The sequence below is a fragment of the Leptonychotes weddellii genome, chromosome 3 (genome assembly GCF_054177405.1).
Source record: "Leptonychotes weddellii isolate Sample4059 chromosome 3, ASM5417740v2, whole genome shotgun sequence".
In the NCBI taxonomy this organism is placed as follows: domain Eukaryota; kingdom Metazoa; phylum Chordata; class Mammalia; order Carnivora; family Phocidae; genus Leptonychotes; species Leptonychotes weddellii.
The window spans coordinates 147201238-147225406 of NC_138371.1; the positions used below are offsets into that span (position 1 = coordinate 147201238).

The 24169-nt window shown below is 38.6% G+C and overlaps 1 protein-coding gene across 11 annotated transcripts in view; it reads left to right on the top strand.

The window, feature by feature from the left end:
- LMO7 (LIM domain 7) overlaps positions 1-24169 on the top strand; it is a 115751-nt gene that overhangs the window by 76026 nt on the left and 15556 nt on the right. For 8 of the 11 annotated variants that reach the window (XM_081815047.1, XM_081815048.1, XM_081815054.1 and 5 more), the window contains 11 exons: positions 1407-1524; positions 3650-3792; positions 5274-5706; positions 7404-7712; positions 16137-16251; positions 17316-17477; positions 18255-18442; positions 19391-19451; positions 21200-21256; positions 23139-23164; positions 23451-23555. In XM_081815047.1, the coding sequence (XP_081671173.1) occupies positions 1407-1524; positions 3650-3792; positions 5274-5706; positions 7404-7712; positions 16137-16251; positions 17316-17477; positions 18255-18442; positions 19391-19451; positions 21200-21256; positions 23139-23164; positions 23451-23555 (1717 nt within the window). The remainder of the gene's footprint in view (positions 1-1406; positions 1525-3649; positions 3793-5273; positions 5707-7403; positions 7713-16136; positions 16252-17315; positions 17478-18254; positions 18443-19390; positions 19452-21199; positions 21257-23138; positions 23165-23450; positions 23556-24169) is intronic. The other 3 variants (XM_081815050.1, XM_081815056.1, XM_081815046.1) reach the window with 1 other exon arrangement.

Here is a 24169-nt window from a genome sequence, read left to right on the forward strand (position 1 = left end):
ATCTAGGGTGTTGGCAAAAGAAGTGGAAAGAAAAAGACACTGAATAAGAGGACTTGATAACTAATTGAAAGTAGGGAGAAGGGAGAGGCAAAGGTGAAAAATGGTTCTTAGGTTTCAAATGTGGATGATTGGAAGCAGGTTACACCATTAACAGCCACAAGCAGAAAAGCAGGTTTGGGGACAGATTGAGTTTGGCTACATCAACAATAACCATGTGTTTAGTGAGTTATAGTTTACAGAATCCTTTCTAGATATTATTTCAATTGGTCCTTTTACAATTGAGGTGCTTAGGGGATATCCATGCAGATATTTATTCAACAAGTAATTGGAATTGAGTCAAGGGAGGGCCTGACCCCGGGGCTGTGTGGATTGGGAGTCATTTGCATAGAGACTAATTGAATTCCTGAACTAGCTAAGGGCAAGCATGTTATAAAAGAAATGTGGTGATAGCAAACTCTCGGGGAGGGCGAAGTTTAAAGGCCCAAGAAGGAGATGTAGAGTTACTTAAATAACTTACTTAAATAAAATTAGAGTCCGTTAAAATGAAATAAAATCCAAAGTGCATTATGAAACTTCTATAGGAAAGCACATTTTGGGTACCCCACCTTCAAAAGCTCTTTTTCATTCCTACGCTCTCCAGTATTCATACTGGACTACCCCATTCTCACTACCCTGTTCTCCAGTGCAATTGACCATCCCTTCTATGTGCCTCATGTCTAACACCTCACTTTGCTCATTGGTTCTACTTTAGATTGAGCTCTCTGAGAGCTAATCCTCAGTACATAGTCATAACAGGGTCACACATTGGAAGACATGCAATCTGCCTTAATATAAAACAGAGGACTGTAAAGGTCATTCCATTATAACTGGCTGCTAGAAACTACCTATGGTGCTTTGAGAATAAGTCTAGTGCAGTGGTGGGGTAGATTTTAGAGAATCCTTGAGAAGAAGTAACAAGTTTATTTATGGTAATGAACTTGAGGAGAAGATATCAGGTAATCATTAAATTATTTAATAAGTGCCCAAAAAAGGCAGCCAAACCTTAAAAGATTATCTTTGGGGGAGATAGAAAAATATAGACGATTCTAGTAAATATTTCTTTCTAAAGTTATCCTTTTATGCATGGACCACTCCAAATATGAACATTGGATTATTTTTTCAGACTCATGCAGGGTTCACTTAACCATTTTGTGAAAGAATTCACACTTGAGTTGAGTGCTAGGCTCTTGTTTCTGCGTTTTGGAAAAACACCATTTATCTCTGTAGTGTTATTTCTGTGATAATATCACTGAAACGTCTAGGTAGTACAGCAGAAATTTAGATGGAATTTCCAAACAAACAACCTTCCAGTTTAACCCTAAATCCGGTCATGTGACCCTTTGTTACCATGGGTATTTTGGTTGTAGGAGTAAGTCCATGAGTGATGTCAGCGCAGAGGATATTCAGAACTTGCGTCAGCTGCGTTACGAGGAGATGCAGAAGATAAAATCACAACTAAAAGAACAAGACCAGAAATGGCAAGATGTGAGTACTTTTTATATTGGGAGAAGGGAAGACTGGGAGAGTATTCTTATTTGACTCTTCCTTGTTTCTCTTAAAAGATCAGGATACTTGAGATGATTTTCCTTGCTACAGAATTCAGTCCTCAGAAAATGCGATCAGCTTCCTTTGAAAAGACTCGTACACCTTTTTGGCCTATCACTGTTGCCTATTTTAAAGGCCTCTGTGAAAAATATAATAGGATATTTATTTTCTAATATTCTCTGAGTTCTCAAAAATGTGAATCTGCTTCCTTACAGCATGGTTAATTTGTTCCCTTGCTTTGGTCGGTTGAATTTGGGGTATGACTATTATTGAAGCTTGTGAAGGGAAAAGACTTAGCTCAAAGTTTAGAGGAGCAGGGGTTCCTGAACAGTCTTGGCATTAGCAGGAAGAGATGAAGGGGGTTCTCAGAGTTAATAGAGATTTGGGGAGAAATAAGAAATATAACTAGGCGTAATATTTTGGCTGGAAAAGTCATTGTCTGATACGAATCAAAATGAGATGTTTTCATAGAGCTGACTTATATTCAGATGTTTATATGGACACAGACTTACTATTTAGCTTTGTCCCTGCAGGAAAAAAAGCTTGACCTTTTTTGAAAGGGGTAATTGTTACAAACCAAAAGAGTGTCTAGGAATACAATAGATAAATTATACAGAGCGAACCCAAAGGATTTTGAGGATAACTTTATGGGAAGAGTAGAGTGTTAGAATGAACAAAAGGGCCAGGGATAGTAAATCTTCATTTTCAAAGAGATTAAAGCCTATGAGATGAAGAAGAACCTTCTGCCTTGGCTGCATTTCTCAATTCCAGTGTCTCTTTTGGTTGGGAACTCGATTTAATGATCAAGAAACAGTAATTCACATCTAGAACTAATGATGTAATGTATGGGGATTAACATAAGAATAAAAAAAAAAAAAGAAAAAAAAAAAAAAGAAACTAATTCAGTGTCACTTTGCCCAGATACATGGGGACAGTTTGGGTGTGAAAAGAAGTATTGAGGGGTTATCTGTTAATGCAGATGAGAATTCACGCTGATTACCCTGTAGCACTAAATGCGCACTGCTTTTATTCTTTTTGGAAGTGGTTCGTACTGGCTTCAGGCTGTTTTTAAACAGGAATGGCCCTGTCAACTCTTAAGGGTATAAACCAAACTAGTTTAGTCTGAGATCTTGGATGTGCTTCTCTTTGGACTGGAATGCCACTGGCAGTTCTTAGCATGGCATTTCTCTATTTTGGAGACCTAGAAAAGTCTGTGCCATCCAGAATGTCTTAAACCCTTGAGTGTCGCAACCAGCTTAGGCTGCTAGGGCTAATTTAGGTCACCCAGCTTCTGTTCCTGGGAATATGGGAAACAGGTCCACTTTTCCTATGGCATCTTCCTTATTGCCCTGTTGTTGGGTAGAGTTTACCTGCTTTAAAATCATATCCTCAAGCCTGACCTCCCCAGGAAAGCCTTTTCAAACTCTGCCCTCCCCTGCCTGAGGTAGAATTGATCACTCTCTCTGTTTCGGACCCCCGCCATCCTGTGCTGTCCAGTCACACTCATTGTTGAACTTTTATTTACAAGTCCCTTTCCCTTCCAGACCAAGGGTTCCTTGAGGGAACCCACATCTTGCCCATCTGCACGTTTGTGGTCCTCTGCCTCAAAGCAGGGATCCAGCTCGGCGTATGTTAAATTAAAGACAGAGAGGGCACTTACGCCTCACCATTCCAATCCTGTCTCTGTTCCAGTTGTACTAGTGAAATATGATATTTCACACAACAGCCAGATTATTGGAGTAAGATGAAAATGAATTTGAAACAGTTCCTGATCTTTCTGACCTGGCACCCAATTACAGGCATTTAGCAGGCTTTGTGAAATGGGCAGGGAGGCAGGAAAACAGTAATGGGGTCTATCTTATTAGGTCAGGTTTTTTAGACAGACACATGAGATAAAGGTTGGTACAGAAACATCAGCTATAAAAAGCAAAATTAGGCCACCCTGGCATCAAGTTGGAGTGAATAGTTTCAGCGATGTAATGGGATACCCTGGCATGCTCTCATTGCTAGAGAGGGTGTGTAGAAATTCAGGTATGCCTGTGCTGATGTGATTTTCTTCTGTCAGGATCTTGCAAAATGGAAAGATCGTCGAAAAAGCTACACTTCAGATCTGCAGAAGAAAAAGGAAGAGAGGGAAGAAATTGAAAAGCAGGCACTTGAGAAATCTGAGAGAAGCTCTAAGACATTTAAGGAAATGCTACAGGACAGGTAATAAAGCTGAGTGCATCTCACGGTTGGAGTTTCCAGTGTTAGAAATCCATATTTTATGTAAGGGTTGGATACCAATATTAAACCGTAAGCAAATAGATGTGAAACAGTCAGGATTTTGCTCTGCAATGAGAAAGTAAAGTATTGCTGTAATAAAGAGTGACTTGGATTAACAAAAGAAATGGGTGCTTAATATAGGTGGGCATTCTTTCTTGATTTTTACATTGTATATTCAAGTGCAGTACTGGGTGGTGTTGGCCATCTTTGGTGCAGAAAATAAACTACCTTTTCTACTTTTAAAATGAATTTAGGAATAGAATGGCCAAATAAAACCAGCTCCCACTTATCTAAATTGTGTAAAATATCAAGTTCCTTTTCATGTTTTAGTGGTGCGATTAAAATTCTATTTTAAAGGAAGACAATATAAGCATAAATGTAAGGGGTTTATTTTTGGCATTGTAACAGAACAGGATAAAGGTCCAATTTAAAAGTTCCTGTAGAGCAGTTACTGTGAGAAACCTTGGAATATTTATAGGTCAGGGGGAAGGCAAATATGCTTTAAGGATAATGTCAAAAAGGAAATGTGCTGTCAGGTGAAGTTAAACAAAGCTCCTTTGTGCCATAGAAGCAAATGGTAAACACAGTTTCATTCACTTAAGAGGGATTCCCTACTAAATGGTAGTGATGAGGATGTGTGATGAACTTTTCTATAAATATGAATGGTGTCTTTAATCTGTAGTAATTGTCCATGCAAGTTCTATCAAGCTATATGAAATCATATACTAACTTGACCTTAACTGAAGTCTGAGTCTTTTGTGGTATTTTGTTTTTACTAAATTATTTTAAATTGCATACAGGAAAAAATACTCACAACCCTGTAAAGGAATCCACATCTTTGAAAGATTCAAATTGGTTGTCAGACAATCAGTTATATTTTAAGTGCGCTAATTTTGGAAGATTGATAAACTTTTAGGTAAAACTTCGTGAATGTTCCCTTAGTAAAATATCCTCATTTTCTTTCTTCTTCTTTTTTTTTTTAATGTTTTATTTATTTGATAGAGACACAGCGAGAGAGGGAACACAGGCAGGGGAGTGGGAGAGGGAGAAATAGGCTTACCGCCAAGCAGGACCCTGGGATCATGACCTGAGCTGAAGGCAGACACTTAACGGCTGAGCCACCCAGGCGCCCCATCCTCATTTTCTTATTAACATCTCTTTACAATTAAAAAAATCTCTCTGAAATATTTGAGAGCCTCTTTAAAAAAAAGAATCAAGTTCCGACAATCTTTTAGTGTGGCACTAAAAAAAAATTACATGTATTTCTCCTCCTATTCTGTTAATATCGTGTTGGTTATTGTGTGAAGTCAGTAGCCTTTTTATTCTTAGTCCGTTTTATGTTACTGCCCAAGTAACCTCTGTCTGTCCACCTCAGTGTGTCACCTGCGTAACTTGGTGGTTATGGTGTGCTTCTTCCTGCTAAGGGAATCCCGAAATCAAATGTCCACAGTTGCCTCGAGGAGGAGGTTGCATTCCTTTGATGATGTATTGAATGAAGAGATGCTTTCCCCTACACCGACCATGTTGGAAGCAAGTTACCAGAGCGAGAGAGTGGAAGAGAAGGAAACAGCATATTCTACAGAAATTCCTAAACAAGATTCCACAACTTTTGCAAAAAGAGAGGCCGCTGTGGCTGCTAACATTCAGCTTCCTTCTAAAAGCCCCATGGAAGAACAACTCCCAGACTCTTTGTCTTCTCAGCATTCACTGACTACACAAACAGAGTTGACTCGAATTTCAGCCTCTCTCCCCAGAAGTTACCAGAAAACTGATACAGCCAGGTTAACATCTGTGGTCACACCGAGACCTTTTGGCTCTCAGGCAAGGGGAATCTCATCACTCCCAAGATCCTACACGGTAAAAAATGTGTTCCCAGTTCATTTAGTCTGTTCTCAAGAGCAAAATGTTGGGGAACTTGGGTAGAAGTTTGAGTTACCTCTACTTGATGTAGAAAATATGCATAACTTATGTATAGGGCCATTTTGTTTCAGCTGATTTAGTTTCAATACACATTTAATGCTTAAAATGTAACAACTCTGTGGAACTGATTAAACTTTAAATTCAATCAAAGTAAGGCCTGATACCTTTTAAAGAATGAATAAGCTGCTTTCTAAGGCAGAACATTTTTTAGTGTTGTATTTTCTCAAATGTAGCTTTTGTAAAGTATTAGGCTGAACCATATGAAGATGCTAGTAGTTCTTTTTGACCTACAAAATAGCAATTTTGCGTGGTTTAACCCAAATATTTTCAGATGCCTTATGTACAGCTTTCTATTTTTCTCTGATTACCTGCTTTATTAGAACTTGATACGCTTGAATGTGGTTATTAAAATGTATCTCATGGTTCTGTTTATACTGGGGTTTTTAAGAATATAGAAAATGGAATCATTTGCCCTGAGAATGAAGCAGTATTGCCTAGCTGAAAGTGGGTGTATTAATTTTAACTACGTAAGAGGATGCAGTATAGTGTTAAGATTAATGTTCAGATTTCTTTTACCTCTGCCAGTATAGTATCCTCAAATCTAAGAAAAAACTTGAAAAGATTTTCAAGGTAAGGAAAACCTGCCTAAACTAGTCAGGAAAGTCCTAATCATTATAGTAAATAAAATAGAGATATATTTGGCAGCATAAAAAAATCAAATGTATATGACTCATTAGTAACAGTCAAAAGACCACTTACAGACTCAGAAAAATATTAGTAAAATGAGTTTTAGATATAGAGTTAATATAACTAGGATTTAACATGTTCCTACAAATTGGTAAGAAGACAGGCAAGCAGTAGAATAACGGATATAGAAATGAGTAGCCAGTTTCAGGAAGAGAGAGTTCAAATGTTTGATAACATAAAACACATCGAAGCATGTTCAACCTCATGAGAGCAAGAATGAGGTGTACAGCTTTTTACACATCAGACTGACAAAGATTTAAAACATTGAAAATGTCTAGGGTTGGCAAGGATGCAGAGAAATAGCCATTCTTCTATATTCTATTAGGAGTACACTGCTACAATTTTTTTCGAGAAGATAAATAGATAAATAGATATAAAGTTTGTATATTACATTTATTTTTTATAATTTCATATTAGAAAATATCCTTTGGTCCAGTGAGTCTTCTTTGGGGAATCTATAAAAATAGATTATATTTATATAAAAATATAAAAATAAGTGGGTACTTGTTGCAATGTTTTTGGAAGTTACAGAAAACTTGAAACAACACTGAATGCATATGAAATGCATAAATTGTAGCTACCCGTACAATGGAGCGTTCAGCAATTAAAAAGACTAGTCTAGAGATCTGTCCATTGACCTATCAGGGTGATGTAAATGAGCAAAGCAAGTTTCAACAGTGTGTCTATAATATCAACACTTTGTAAAAAACAAATCCCCCTCCCACTACAAATGTGCCTGTCTGTTAGCATGAAAGAATGTACTCCGAGCTTTTAGGCATAGTTGCTGTGGGAGGTATGTTACTTCTGTAGTTTTAAAGTATTTAATGTATATGTTTTTTAAACAGAAATCTAATGACACCAACCTTAAAATGGCGTTTCCTTTTTAGATGGATGATGCTTGGAAGTTTAACGGAGATGTAGAAGATGCTAAGAGAACACAGAATAGTTTGGTGAGCACCTCTGTGCAGAAACCTGACACAAGCCTGCTTGTTTCCAGCAAGTCCAGTGAGAGAGAGCAAGCAGCGGTGGGAGAAGGTGTGAGGGGGCTGCAGTCTCCTACACCCTCCTTCTCATCACTTTCCCAGGACCAGGCTGCCACTTCTCAAGCCACACTGTCTTCAACATCTGGCCCCGATTTAACATCTGCGTTTGGAGAAGGGGGAAGCTCACCGCAGACGGAGGTCTCGGGATCGCAGGTGAATTTGGGAAGGCTGCCTGTCACGCACTGCTCAGAAACATGAGTATTGAAATCTGGAAACCATGCTTCTAACCTCTAGGCATTATTATCTGGGCTGATAATGTGGAAAATGATATTGCAGTTTATTTTTAGCACATCTGGAAGAAGTAGGCCTCTTCCACCTTTGCGTTTATAGATCCAGATAACCCTTGTGATGTGTGTGTATTGAGGCTTTTTGGACCTATCTTTTTAGGGTTTGGCTGTTATTTTCTCTCTACTCTTCGGTTCAACAACAGTTGCCTTATACTTCTAGTGGTCAGCAGTCCCTGGTTGAGATGTAGGGGTCACTTGGGAGGTTACAGATTTAGGTCTAACAGGTAATTGAGTAATAAAAGCCCCTTCTCAGGGAAATTAACTGACCACGAGGGGAAACTGGTACACATGCTATGTGCTGGCCTCTAGGGACATGGCATTTCTTTCCCTATAATATTAACCTTCTTGTGACTTTTTTTTTAAAGATCTATTTATTTATTTGAGAGAGAGAGATTGAGCATGTGAGCATGCAAGTGGGGGAGGGCCAGAGGGAGAGGGGAGAGAATCTTTCAAGCAGACTTCCCACTGGGCGGGGAGCCCTATGCAGGGATGGATCCCACCACCCATGAGATCATGACCTGAGCCGAAACCAAAAGTTAAACACTTAACCGACTGAGCCACCCAGATAAGCACCCAGTGCTTTGAACTTCACTGAACAGACCACAGAGTGCCATGAGAGGCTCTGGAGCAGAGAAATTACCAAGTGCAGCCTGGCATCATGCAAGTCGATCTGACACCAGCCTTGCAGAGAATGCAGAGATACAGGTGACGATTTACAAAGCGCTCGCACTGATGGGGAAAGGGCCTGAGCATTAGGCTAGCGGAAGCAGAGACAGAAAAGAAGACCACCACGGGAGATTCTGGAGGAAGAAATGAAAGGATATTACTGGCGTAAGTGTGAGGTAAGAAGGAGAAGGAAGACCCGAAGAACACTTACAAAGCTACCAAAACATCTAGATGTTCACCAACACACTATTTTTTATTTTTCTATTCTCTGAATACCTAGAATTACAGAGTTTGGACAAACGCTTGGAAGAGCATTACAAACACCCTTGACTTATTCGTCCCGGGCTATCTTGTAATGTTCACAGCACTGTTCCCGAGGCAGAAAGCTCCTTCTCGGTGACAAGAGCAGGTGATGCTACCTGAGCAGTAGCACTGTCCACAGTGTAGGAGTGGACACACCGAGCAACTCCAAGATGGGCAAGTCACCGTGTGATCTATACATATGTGGGGGAGTTCCAACCACTCGACTTGGCAAAGCCTTATTTTGCTTGGTAGGATACCATTTCAAAGGGGCATGAATCCATTAATGATGACGCCTGAAACCATGCCATGTTAATTCAGGTTCTCCTGAACTGCAATAACCTGGAACACACCCAACACCACACTTAGCCTCTTTTTCTTAATCCCTGGATGCGACTAGTCAGCTGCCACCCCGAGGGCGTTCTACCACCAAGTGCACAATACTTTAATAAGGCTGTTTTGTCGGGTTTGCTATTTGAAAATGTGAAAGCAAACACGCACGTCCATAAAACAAAAGCCACCTTGCTTCTGTTTTTATTATTCACCCACTGGTACCTTAATGTTCTCCAAGTATACCATAGGCTACTGTTCTCATCCACTGAAACTTAGGATGTTAATTATAGATTTCCAGTTCTTTAAAAATGAAGTTAAAAAAATGATAGCTAAGGATTTTAGCAAGCTGAAGAGATTATTTTTAGATATATGTTTGTCAAGATGCATGGGAACAACAAAGAAATATGCCTCCATGTTAACAAAGATAATCTCTAAAAGACAGGTCAACATATCACCATTTAAAAATATCTGTGGTCTGTTCAGTGAAGTTCAAAGCACTCAGGGGAGCACTCCGTCCCCTCAACACTGGTCCCGAGCCCCCTTTGTAGTGCTGTAACAGCTGCTTACTGAGCGCTTGCCATGTGCCGACGGGCTCCTTGGGCTTCTTGGGCGATTTCTGAGTCCTCAGGGACTGTGTATCCCTGTTTTGCTGTTGTGGAAATTGAAGCACGAGCGGTCGCGTGACTTGTCCATGGCCGTTACAGGGTCCTGAGTGGTGGAGTCAGGATTCGTAACCAGGCACTCTGAACTAAAGGTCGCCTACAAAAGAATTGAAATTTGGTGACCGAGCCACACAACACTGCTTGCTTTTTCTTAAACACAGCGTACACTTTCTTCAACATGTCATACATACTTGTTCTTATTGTTCCCAGATTCGAAAATGCTAATTTCACCCATGTTTGTCTTGTGAAGTCGTCCTGTTCTCTCAAAGCCTAGGAGGGTCACTTCCTTCATGAATCAAGACCTCTTCTTCCCCTAGTTGGAACTGAACTTTTCACCTTTGGTGAAAGTTTCATTTGCTGGATTCTTCCTCGTTCCAAATGTTCATCATTTCTCCTTCACTGGTATTCTTTGTACCCTCTACAGCCTTTACACATAGTTGGCACTTGTGTCTTTACTGACTTGAATTGCATTCAAGGCCTTGATCACCAAACTGAAGTATGGACTTGATCCAGCAGGTAATTTAGGTCCTCATAGGCTCTTTTAATGTAGGAGTGTTAAGATTAAGGTGTATTTTATGACTCTAAGCACTGTGCTGTTACATAGAATTATTTTAAGGAAACAAAGTCTGGGGGTGCAGAAACTGCTTAGGAGCCTCTTACAGAATTGTGGTCATGAGGTGGTCCATGCCATTAAGAAGAAAAAGAACTTAATATAACCTCATTTAAAATCTGCCCACAGAAATTTCTTTCCCATCTCCATTGCCCAGGTGGGGTTTCATTCCTTCCCATTCCCTTTTCTGCCCTACTTCTCTTATGACACTGTTTCTTTTCCTTCCCCTTTTTCTGATCCAGCCTGCCAGGGCAATTGTGAGGGTGACCCCAAGGCAAGGGGAGAGTGTGAGCCCAGAGCTCTTCATCCTCCTCCATCTGCCTCACAGATGTGGCTTTGATTATTTTCCCCCGATTGGTCTCATTGACAGGGTTTTGTTTCCTTTTCTGTCTTGTCAGAGCCCTCTTCTCTCAAACTCCATCCAAATCCCCATTTCAGAACCTCTGCCCCAGATTTTTTAAAGTGCTACCCAGAAGCCAGATGATACAGATGGAAGGAAGGAAGATTTTTACATGTTTACTTCTCAGTCACCAAGCCTGCAATGGGGCCCCTTTTGAACAGCACCCAGGGATAATGCTATCCCAGCTTCCTCCCACACTCTTCTGTAGACCCTACTCCCCGGGAGGGCAGAAGCAAGCATGCCCCCATCACTGTTAGCACAGTACCTGGATCTGAAAGTACTCGTTGAATGCTGCGTTCTCTTGGCTTTAGAGCTAGGTATGTGAGCGTTAAATAGGACTTTCTTTAGCTGACCTGGAAACTGCTTAACCAGCATATATATCATATATAACATTGTTTCCATGCATAAGAGAAAGTAATTATGGGGCATGTACCTTGGCACCTTTTAAGTGTTTCACTTAATCCTCCCAATAACCTTTCAAAGTAGGTGGTATTATCCCCACATTTAGCAATGAAATACTTGGCGATTTGGAAGTTACATAAATTGCCCTGGGCTGGTTAAGTGCTTAGGCCACGACTGTAATTTCTCTGACCCTAATTTTTTGGAAATATGACAAACTCCCAATTTGAGAACTGCCTTATGTGTAGTTAAGTCTCCAAATGTTGACTTAACTTTGCTGTATCTCTAGAATTTTAGAGCCAACAGGGACTGAAATATCTTCTGTTGCATAAAGATAAAATCATTCTTAAGATTGTTTTTGAGGAAAGCTATATAGTTTTTGAAACTTACCAGAACTGGATCAGAAATGTGGGTTTTCTGAAATGTAGTTTGAAATTTACCCAATAGGCAGTAAGGAGCTACCAGCAATTTTAAAACGGGGTGCAGTAATGATAATTGGCATGTTCTGTGACTAACAGTCTGGGAGCTGTGTAGAAGATGGAGGGAAAGAAGGACGGGGGCAGGATCGCCAATTGGGAGGTGGCTGCAATAGTTTGGACTATGGTCTCCCCTCTAAATTAACATGGTAACCTGAGGAGTAACAAAGGGTGGGATAATTCAGGATAGACTTATGGATGGAGGACTTGAGAGCACTTTATTAAATGCATGGATGCAGCTGGGGCGGGGTGGGAAAGGCAGGAGGAAGAGGCCCCGGTGTTGCTAACTTGGGCATCTGGTCAGATCGTGATGTAACTGACCAATACTTGAGAAGCAAGAGGTGGAAAAGAGTAGGTTTGGGAGGAAGATCCTGAATTTAATTTTGGATATATTGGGCTGGGTCAATAACTGAAGACACAGCAGGGAAGGTTATTCAGGAAAGCTCATAGTCAAAAAGACGGGAGACTGGCTCAGGAATGACAAAAAAGTGAGAATAGGAGAGCAAGCGGGGGACCACATTCATGAAACTGTGAGGTGGTGGGACAGACGGAGGAAAAGACGGGAGAAAGTGGGATACTGGGTGACATAGAAGACAGTTTCTGAAAGCAAGAAGAGTTGGTGTAGTGCCTGGTGGGAGGAGGACTGAAGATGGATTTGGTAGGAAAGAGATAAACTTGAAATGGGTTAAGTGATGGCACTGGAAATACCACCTGCCTCTTGGAATGGAGAAGTGGATGAAGTAGGTAGAGATGTGCTTTTCCTGAAGGAGAGTGGCTCCAGGGCCAGAGCAGCACCATGATTGGGGGGTCACTCACTTAAGTTCTCCCCCCACTCGCACCCTGAAAAAACGATGCAAAAGAATCATGTGTGCAAAAATCAAAGTTGATCTATTTCCTCTGTTACTTACGACTGTAGAGCCCAAATCTGTGTTTTGTGTTTTGTTTAATTTTATCAACTTCAGTAGGCTTCCCTTAACACATTTATCTAATTGAAAAAGTTTGACCTGTTAGTACGTAAGACTGGCCCTGTTTTTCATCAGTTCTCATCTTTGGTGATAGGAAAGTCTAAATTCATAGATGTCCTAAAATTAAATCTTGCCATTGCCTCTCCAGATAAATCATCATGTTTTTGTCTAAAAAGCTCACCTTTCAGTTGTACTTCTGTATAAATCAGATCTAATTTGAGAGAAATTATTTTTTTTTTTTAAAGATTTTATTTATTTATTTGAGACAGAGAGAATGAGAGACAGAGAGGACGAGAGGGAGGAGGGTCAGAGGGAGAAGCAGACTCCCCGCCGAGCAGGGAGCCCGATACGGGACTCGATCCCGGGACTCCAGGATCATGACCTGAGCCGAAGGCAGTCGCTTAACCAACTGAGCCACCCAGGCGCCCCTGAGGGAAATTATTTTTAAATGGTGATATGTTGATAACCATACTTTATCTTTTCTGGCATAGACAACTGGAACCACTTTATCAGTCATCAGGGATCTAGATTTCCCTTAAGAATTTATATTTCTGGTTCTATCCAGTTCAAGCAGCAATTCCCCCATCATCGTCTTCTGAGGCACGGATCCTTTGTGGAATACTCACATGGCATGTATCTTGCAGAGATAAATAAGGAGGTAGAAATCCTAACTGAAATCACTGTTGAACAGTTTGTGCTTGACTATAATTATAGATATGTTCCCCTGCAAGGAGTCTAAGGGCTGATCTAATTCAAGGACCTAGGATTCCAGAGAGATGCCTGAGGGACTGCCATCATGGGCAGGTCACGCCATTGAAATTATAGCTTGTAATTGAAATTATAGCTATTCATTCTAATCCCTTCTATGTATTGGTTTGGGAGGGAGCTGGTCTACATAAGATTTTCATTTGAAAATAGGGTTTTGCAAAACAAAAAGCTTGCAAATCCATGTCATTATGAGAGAGAAGACCCTGCCAGACTCTGAGACATGCCTGAGGTCACCTGGTTATTGATAGAAATGGACCTGTAATCACTCCTGTGGTTCTTTTCTCCTTTGCCTGTCTACAGTCCTAAGGACCCCCACACCTACAGTCTGCCAGGCTTAGCCACAGTGAGGCTGTCCGCTGTTAACTGTTTCAGAGAGGTGGTTATCTGCTCTTTTATTTAATATGGTCAAGTGGAGGTTTATTTCCAAGGCAAGAATATCCTTTTGTGAGACAATTCTTCTGGTCTAATAAAGCTGTGAGACTCTTTCATCTATAGCTTAAGCTCATTCTCTTTTATCCTATATTTGGTAGAAAAGGATAATGTTTACTTGCTGTCTCCCACAAAGTATTCTTTATGTAGTTTGAGACTATTTATTAAAACTCCATCCTGTCTTTTATTCTTCAAGATAAAAAACATCAATTAGTATCTTGCATATCTAACCTATCATTTGTCCTCTCCCATTATATAGCAGTAGATTCTGTGCTTTACTTGGCCTTAAGTAAAATTTTTTTTTTTTTTTTGGAGGGTAAGTGTAGCAAAGATGACCACTTACTTTCATTGAGTCATGTCTAATTTAAGTGTATGGTAGTTTCGGTTAAAGAGAAGAACTAACCACTAATTTTTTCTATTCATAGCAGAGTTTTATTCTGGAGATTGGTGTTCATCAGGCTGATTATTAACATGTTTTCACTAACTGCATGAGGGTTCCTGTATTTAAACTGCTTTACAAGCTTTCTGATGAAAACTTTTCTATATTATTAGCTACAGATTTTTCTTAAAATAATTCCATACTCAACTCTGGGAAGAGTCAGTAATTATTTTTCAAGAGCAAGGACCATGCCTGATCCATCTTTATTTCCCAAGTACTAAGCCCCGTGTCTTATACAGGATAGATGCACAATAGGTGTATGTTGACCAGATGAATAAGTGAATATTATTATAGTATTTCTGTGTCCACAGAAGGTAGTAAGTTCTTGGTTCGGTGCCTTCCTTGCCTTCTTTCTAATTCTTACGTAATATCAGTTTTTTGTAGAATAGAGTCACTTGGGTTTTAAACTTGTTCGAGAGGTCGAAAAACTTCAGCATAAAGCTTTATGAATTGCCCAGTTAGCCCTAGGTTCAGTTTTAACTGCCACATTGAACTGGAGAATTTGTAGGTCTTTTTTTCCTGGAAAATAAAGTGGCTTTAGGGAGAACTTCTCCTTTTTAAACAGTAAGTCTAAGTTATTAATTATTTTAAATCAAAGACTGAAACTAGGCTGGGAATTTCAAGTTGAAATTCATGTCTGCTCTTTACCCAAAACAAAACATATAAATTATGAAAGGCAATTGAAATTTTCACAGACGTCGTGTATTTTACAACTTAAAACATTTGTTTTGGAAAATGGCTGCAAGTCTGTGAAACTGAGCATTTGTTGCTGTGTAGGATAGTGACAGAGTTGGAAATAGAGGTCTGTTGTCTGGGAGGCTGTTGTTCTGGGGTTTGTTGTGGCTGATGTGACTTCGAAGAAGTTGTGACTTGTTGCTTCGGTGTCTCAGTAGGGGTCCTCTTGGCATCTGACCCTGGTTCCTCAGAGATGACGTAGCTCTGCATTTTGCAGCTTGTCTGGCAGCTCTGCCCTCACCCCTCGATCTTCATGTAGCAATGGGGCAAACAGTCGCCTTGCCAAAACTTCAGGTGCCCATTAGGGGGTGGTCCCAGTCCTAGTTGAGCTCTACACGTACCTGAGTCATGTGTCGATGAACCCCTCGAAATTATTCAGCTAAATATGTTAAATGTTGGAGATACCTTTTTAATAAGTATGGTGGCATTTTAAAAAGCATTTAAATATTTTTTTTGCATTTCCAAAAATGCTATTGTATTGGAATATATGATATGTAACATTGTATAAATTTAAGGTGTACAATATGTTAATTTGACACATTTATATATTGTAATATGATTGCCAATGTAGTGATAATTAGCACCTCAATCACCTTATATAATTATCCTTTCTTTTTAGTGGTTTGAATAATTAAGTTATAGTCTCTTAGCAAGTTGGATTATAATACTGTGTTGTGTATGTTCACTGTACTGTGCATTAGATCTCTAGGGCTTATTTACTAACAGCAAGTTTGTACCACTAAACAACACACACAACACGCCTTCTCACTCCTTTCCTGGGTAATAGCAAATGGTCTATAAATTAAACCCAATTGTGTAGTGGGCAAATGCCCAAGCCTTATTAATGCCCAGCTGATTATTAACGAATGTGAAGAAAAACATCTGTTGCTGTGAAGGTTTCTCTTGTTTTAGCAGAAAAATAATAAACTCATTGATATGTATATAAATGAAGGTTTTACCAAACCCAAGTTAAAAAGATTGATGCTTCTGGTTTATCATGAAATAATTCAAGTGTACCTTGCATGTAGCCTCCCTTCTTTCATGGATAGACTTTCCTCCATGTGGGTGCCAGGGACACCTGATCCCACCGTTTCGTGTTTGTTTTCAGGATCAGTTCAGTGATATGAGAATCAGCATAAACCAGACGCCTGGGAGCGGTCTTGACTTTGGGTTTACAGTAAAATGGGCTTTTTCTGGGATCTTCGTTGCATCAGTCGAAGCAGGTAAATCATAGATTTGGCTCTACTCAACTTTCTTCCCTTTGTTATCCTATGCTGTTCAAAAAACCCTCCAGAAATTAGTTTACGTGATATAGGAGGAGAAAACACATGTGAAAAATATAGGAGTAAAGTGAGGAGATGCATCCTTTTCCCTGAGACTAATACCGTTTTTTCTCCTTGCCTAATTAATTTTAGTTTTGTAGAATCTTAATCTTGTGACCTTTACAGAATTCATTTGTCAAAATTTTTGGTTTAATATTTGGAAATGATTCCGTGCAACACTTAACTGAAAATTTTGAAAGAACTGTCCATGATTGGCCGTGGTTGTGGTGGATATATATATGCTCTATAATAAATTGGTGTTTTCTGAGCATCCTAATATATCTGTAGCCCATGGAGTCCTCAGGATGCTTCAGGACTTGTACAAAAGGAGTACCCCTCCCCCACCCAGGGTTCTACCAAGTCAGTCCCAAGAACCCTGAGCAAAATATTACCACAGAGGCTACAATTAACCTATTGTAGTTAAGAGGAGTTCCTCATTTACATATTTTAGCTATATAAAATTGCATGCTAACTCTAGTTATTTTTTTTGAAAATTCAAAAAGACTGTTTAATTAGATAATGGTAAGTGCTAATTGTAAACAGTTTTAAATAGCCTTGCCTTTTTTTTTTTTTATCCATTCCAGAGTACATTTGGATTTGGAAGCTCAATTAAAGTACAATGTATTTCACATCTTTAATTTAAAAATAATTTAAAATTTTCTTTGTTCTTAGGAAGGTAATAAAGAAATTTTATTGAACAGATGAGCTTATTCCTCCTTTACATGTTAATGAAGATACATACTATAGAATAAAAAATGCTTTTGGTGCTTTGTATGTTGTAGGTACTCAAATATTTGATAACTTAAAAAAAATTCCTGATTCTGCTCTACCTGAAAAATCCAAGAATGGTTAGTTGGGATTAAAAAGTCATTTTTTTTTCCTCTAAGCAATGACTAGCAGGATGTGAATTTTTTTTGTTAGGAATTTTATGTTATTGGTTATATTATTTATTTTGCTTTATATAGGTAGCCCAGCAGAATTTTCTCAGCTACAGGTAGATGATGAAATTATTGCTATTAACAACACCAAGTTTTCATATAAGGACACAGAAGAGTGGGAAGCAACCATGGCTAATGCTAAAGAAACTGGAAACCTAGTAATGGATATCAGGCGCTATGGAAAATCTGGTGAGTTGGTTTTACCACTGTCTGCCTTTCTCAATGGGGAACTGGTCTTTGGCAAATGGTTATAACAGCTTGCTTCAGTAACTTTTTTCTCATTTTTTAAAAATTTTTTGGCTTCAAGGTATTTTGTGGTTATGCTGAGACAAATCTTGAACATTCCCTCCTTGACTATTCTGTCTGAAAACTTTTCACTAGCAAATTTACTGAGTTCTACATTATTGATTGATTGATTGATTGATACGCTATACTGACTGAATGCAGGTATTAACTGAAAGCTATTGTAATTGCATCTGCATTTAGGAGTCTCATAATAATTTTGAGTATTAAGAATTACACTATGATTTTACTTTCTCGATAGCACCATAACTAACTGCTGGTGTAAGAGAGAACATGGTGGGTCATATTCCTGTTGTTCATGCTCAAGGAACTTGCAGTATAATTCTACTATTGTGTTTCTTAGTTGTTGAGGTTGGATGGGGAATGGCATTAAGCTTCCCCCTCCCTGCCAAATTATGATCTCAAAATACGATATTCAGTTCTGGTTTACAGAAAGTGTCAGCAAATTTGCTAGTCTTTTCCTTATTAATATGATCTAACCCTTGTGTTTTCAGAAGGTGATTTGTTGGTCAAAACACCTGCACTCTTTACTTCCTTCCCACACTACCTGATTTGTTTGTATGTTTTCTGTATGTACATTTTGTGTGTGTGCATTCAGTAACTTTGTTCTTTTCACTTCACCATTTACGTGTACTCATTTCTTGATCATCATGTGCCAATCAGACTGGGGCAAAGACCAAACTTCCCTGCCATTTACACGGCATAAAACCCTCAATCTCACAAGTATGGCTACCAAAATTATAGGTTCACCCGAAACAAAGTGGATTGATGCAACTTCTGGAATTTACAACTCAGAAATATCTTCAAATCTGTCAATAACAACTGATTTCTCAGAAAGCCTCCAGCATTCTGTAAGTATTTTGAAAAGTGGGAGTATTTGTGTGGAGCAAAGTGTGTGTAGGAAGTGTGTGTGTGTGGGGGGGAAGAATTTGAACAATTTTGAGGCTACTTGAAAAACATTTAATTTATAGTAATGGGAGTAAAATGTATTTTTGACAATCTGAAGGCAGTACTCATTGATAAAGTAATAGTTATATAATGGGAAAAGCAAAAGATCCCGTAGTGGTTCTATAGGTATTTCCTACTGATCTTCATCATTATACCCATTTCTTAGATCTTTGGGGATGTGAAGTAGTAATGATGTAAAATTATGCACTGTAAGTTTTCTATGCTTTCTTTGGTCTTTAGGGGTAAATTGCACACAATTACTATACTTATTTTAAAACCTCATGAAGCATTTTTAGTTCTTGTGTAGATGAATTTGATGGGTAGACTTAGATGTGTGGTTAAGAGATACTCAATTACATTGATTAAAAATAATTCCAATGTAGAAATTTTTCTAAGTATCAAAGCAATAGTTAAATTTAAAATTTCAAATAAATGTTTACATTGACTCCCTAAATATAGTTGTTATCCTAAGATATTCTTTTATCTAATAAGGAGATCCTGCTACATTGTGTAAGAAAAGCTTAAATGCTGAAGAATCCTCTATGCTTGTGTTGCTTACTCATAAGTATAAGCTAAGTGAACTTAATTATTTGGCACATCATGTTTCTTGGAAAATTAATGACTGATTGAACTTAAAGTCATCCATGCTTATAGAGAGGTGGTCATTAATCCTTTCACAAATATTAAAAAAAATTTAAAAACTTTCCTAGCTATGTAAAAAACTATAAGAAATACATTAATATCCTGTAAAACTCATCTTGTTAAGATATTCTCACTACTGGGAAATGCATTATTTAAACCCAAAGTCCAATTGGAAAGAATGTTGTTAACTGGCATTTTGTCCTTTCCAGAATATTGAATCCAAGGAAATGAATGGAATTCATGATGAAAGTACTACTTTTGAATCAAAAGGTAAACATCACCATTATAACTAGGTTTATAATATAGAAGTCACAGCATTCAAGTTCTGCTATTATGAAAATTAATATCAGTGAGTCAAAGAAAAACTGATCCCACTGCAAGTTGAAACTAAGAGGTTAGCATGCAGATCCAGTTGCAGACAGGTGGAAGGGCGTTCAGTTCCAGGGTTTGAATAGTTCAGGAACTACAAACAAAGGTTGGCAGCGTGTCCAGGAGCTTTGAGTGACTGTGTGTCTAAGTCAAATAAGAAAGACTGGTTTTCCTGAGGCCATTAGCCTTCTTGCTCTGGTATGTTGGCAGAGGGAATCTTAGTTAAATCTGAAACGATGAATGAGGTTTCCTTTCTCCCTTTATTGTGAAAGGGACAAGTTTGTAGGCAGCTAATATTAATAGAGAAATGGCAATAATAGTCGTTAGCCAGAGGACCCATTTGTAATGAAAAAGCAGGTGTCGTATCTAGGGAGGTCTCGTATGGTGGAGTTATCACTCTCTTCCTTCTGTCTGTCCATAAATCATTGTTGCCACATGCTATATGCTACTCCTTAGGCATATAAAATAAATAAGAAAGATCTGGTCCACATAGGCTGGGAAAAAGACCCAAAGAAGACAGAACTCCTGCTACCATGAAACTAGACTCCCACCAGCTGGGTTTTCACAGCAGTTTGACGGCTTTGCATCTGCATTTGCCAGTTCATAATACATTAGGTCAAAGCCAAACCAAGTTTATAAATTCCCCTTGATTGATGATTTATTTTGGTACTTAATTTCTGATAGTTAGAAGTGACTGCAATGATGTAATGTATGGTGATTAACATAACATAATAAAAAAAAAAGTGACTGCATCTTAACTGATACTGCATTCTTTATCAAAGGAGTTTTTAAAACAAACCTGACTTATTTTTGATTTACGATGTTAAATCCAAAACATCTAGGTCCCATTCTGCCAGTGACTCAGGCAAAGCAAACTGCTAAGACACCAAACTCATCATTAGTGACTACAACTATATGCACGCCTGTTATTTGAGGGTTTTCTTTAGACAAGTAAGCACCAACTAGTATGAAGTAATAATTGCATTTACATATTATGAATAAACTTAAATATAAGAATCATTTGCCATAACCTTGCAACACATCTGTAGAAGTCAGAATGTTTCTTTTCTATTTTTTTTTTTTTTTTAATCTGACTGAACTCCATTTGCTTAAAGTTAGTGGCTATAAGATGTTAAACCAAGTCCAAATACTTTAGATAGAAGAATATTTTAATTTGGACATTTGTTTTTATTTTATCTTTCTCTGGGTATTAATTTATCTTCTTCCTCCCCACTATTTCTCAGTTCACTTTTTACTTAGCACTGCAAAAACTCTTAGTTACAAATACTTTTCCTTGGACTTCCAGCTTTTGGATTGATTAACCTAAGCAAAACATTTTAGTTTCCATTTCCCTAAAGCTGTGTGATCTAGCATGGAAGTATTTTGGCTTCTATGAAACTATGATGCTATCTGCTAGAATTTATTAATAAAATAATTAGTTCCATTACTAATTTGGGTGTAGTATAGACTACTAAAATGTGTGTCATTGTACATTGAAATAATCCATATCTTCTATGGCTATCAGTTTTGTCATTTTACAACTAATGCTATGGATTAGAAAGGTGTGTCAAATACCATTTAGTTTCCAGTGGTGAGAGATTAAAATGAATGACATGGTATTGACATTTTTTTTTTTATTTTTCAACTAGCATCTGAACCTATTTCTTTGAAAAACTTAAAAAGGCGATCACAATTTTTTGAACAAGGTAAACTACCAAGATAACAATTCATGCACTTTCATGGAATTGTTCCCATTCTCCACTCTGTCCTCATAGTCTTTGGTGCTGGGCATTAAGCCTTTTCAATTTGGCTGTCATTGTGACCAAGCAACATAACCCATTTCCATTCTTTTCCTAGGGTCATCAGGCTTTTCTTACAGTTCATGGGTCTACCTCTGTGGTAATGGGTCTTTGCGTGTCTTTTGTATACCTCTGAATTTTTTTTTCTAATTAAAAAAAAAAAGATTGAGATGCTGTTAAACACACACTTCTTTCCACTGGGTGGTGACAGTAAGAAATGAGGAACTTCACTTACGCCTTACTGCTTCCTACCAATTGCATAATATTAGATTACACCAACACCCAATTGTTGAACTTTTGAAAACTCTAACTTTTGGTTATGGAAAATGCTCTTACTAAAGAGCAGAGTTGTTTATTGCTATTGGAATGATGGCTTTGGTGTGTTAATAGGACCGCCCTATTAACTCTGAAGTAAATTAAATGTAAATTTCGGTTGCACTTCTGAACACGTGCATTTTGAACCTCCCTGTGTTGGTGTAGTTGGGTCCCTCTGCCTTCTGTGCTCTGCATGTGGCATTTCTTCTCCCTCCCATGTCTGTCTAATGCCCTGTCTCATGAATGCAGTCGGAGCTGTGCTTGTGCTATCAAGAACTTAAAAGTAATATCCAACATTTGAGATGCGATGGCACAGAGAGGAGTGTGCTGTTGGTGTCTAAATGTTATTGTTTCTTACTTTTAAGGTGATTAAAAACCTTTACACACTTGCCTTATATTTACTGGACTCATAGATTTTTTTATTTTTAAATCTACTAGTCTTTCTTTGGTGAAATAAGGTTTCTTTTTGACCATAAATCGGAGTAGCTCACCAGCTATGCATGTACGAGGTCTATTTGTGTCCGTATCCTTAGTGTTTTTTACATTTTTGTTAAATTCCTGTTTTTCTATGGTAATTTAATTGAAACAGTATGATACTCCTAGCTCAAACAGGCTACGTAAGACAATTCCCTTCTTTCTCTGGTCTAATTTTCACTCAGTTTTCTTCAACAGGCTCTTTTAGGGAAGGATATTTTCCTAAGTCTCAAAGCAGTTTTCTATTAAAAAAAAAAATGTTTAAGTGAATAATTTATTTGACAGCTGAGGTTTCAGGAAAATTAAAAAAATATTGTACAATAGTGCCTTTCATGAAATTTACTTACTTGTTTATTATTCTTGTACAACATACAGACACATATTCATGTAGCATCCCCTGAGAATAAAAAGAAGAATATTAGGCTCATAAGTTTACACATGAAGTTGGAATATTTGTGCTTTCCTTTCAGAGGAATGGGAAGGATTTCTTGAACATGTCTTTGTGGTGTCTTATTTAAATAAAGTAGCTCATTAGCAAGGAGATCTGGAAAATCTGATATAGAGCTGTCACATTGTCATTAAATAGTGGCAAGTAAAAATTTGGATTTGGTAGATGTTACAACATTTGAAATTCTTTTTTCCCCTTTTGGGCTCAGCTGTGACGTACTACCTGGTGTATTCATAAAAGAACCCTAAAACCTCTTCAGAAAACACCAGCCGTCCAGCTCTAGTACCGAGGACTAGGGGGCTACTCTCGGCATCCATAGTTTCTCTCTCTCTTTGTTTTAAATGACTTTGACTTTGGAAGATGAGTAACAGATGGAATTGAAGAGAAAAACTGAGATACTGTTGTGGTTTAAAAAGAAACCAAAAAAACATTGAGCTCACTTAGTATACTGGCATAGAAACAGCTAATATGACTCTCTGAAAAAAATTATTTCATAGAAATGAAAAGACTTATATGTTTTTTTTTCTTCCTTTCCCACATGGTGCAACACAGGAAGCTCAGATTCTGTGGTTCCTGATGTAAGTAGCATTCATTTGTTTTGGAATAAACAAGGTGACCTTGGTGGGACTGAATTAGCACATACTAGCGTCGCTGATTTTCGGTTGCATAAGAATTTGTCACGGGGTGGGTAGTCTTTCCAAGTTGAAAAGACCCATTTTGAACCAGAAAGCCAAACCTCCTCTGGTACCGCTTAGGCCAAGGATGGTATGAATAATTCATGTAAGCGAAAGTGCTTCAGTAGATGACTGAACAAAGTAATATGTTCTTCCTTTGTTTGCACATCTTCTCTTATTACTGGTTTAGCTTCCAGTTCCGACTCTCAGTGCCCCAAGCCGCTGGGCGTGGGATCAAGAGGAGGAGCGGAAGCGGCAGGAAAGGTGGCAGAAGGAGCAGGACCGCCTGCTGCAGGTAGAGCAGAATGATGTGGGCCCACGGGAGCGAGGCAGGCTGGCTTTCCCTGGTCAGGGTCAGCCAGCATCGGAAAGCAAATTAAAAAAAAAAAAATCAAAAGCTAATAACCTCATAATTAAATCTTTTGCTAGGCAGCACATTCTGCACTCTTGACATTCTATTTTGAAGCTTTCTGAGTCCTCCTTTTTTTTTTTAAAGATTTTATTTATTTATTCATCAGAGAGAGAGAGAGAGAGAGGCAGAGGGAGAAGCAGGCTCCCAAGGAGCAGGGAGCCCGATGCGGGACTCGATCCCAGGACCCTGGGATCATGACCTGAGCCGAAGGCAGACGCTTAACCATCTGAGCCACCCAGGCGCCCTGAGTCCTCCTTTTAAAATCATTATTTACCCTGTGTATTTTTTAGAAGGCAGCACTATAGTTTTGTGGTTTGATGTATTCATACACAGGTGTATGAATTGTAAGGACTTCCACCCCCTAAGCTGTGTTGCAGAGAAAAGAGCTCCATTGCAGAGAAATTCGGTCCCCCTTGCAGTTAGCTAGGGGCTTTAATCAATTACAGCTGTGGTAAAGGGTGGCTATGGATTCAATTCTGAGTATCTACCCTTTCCCG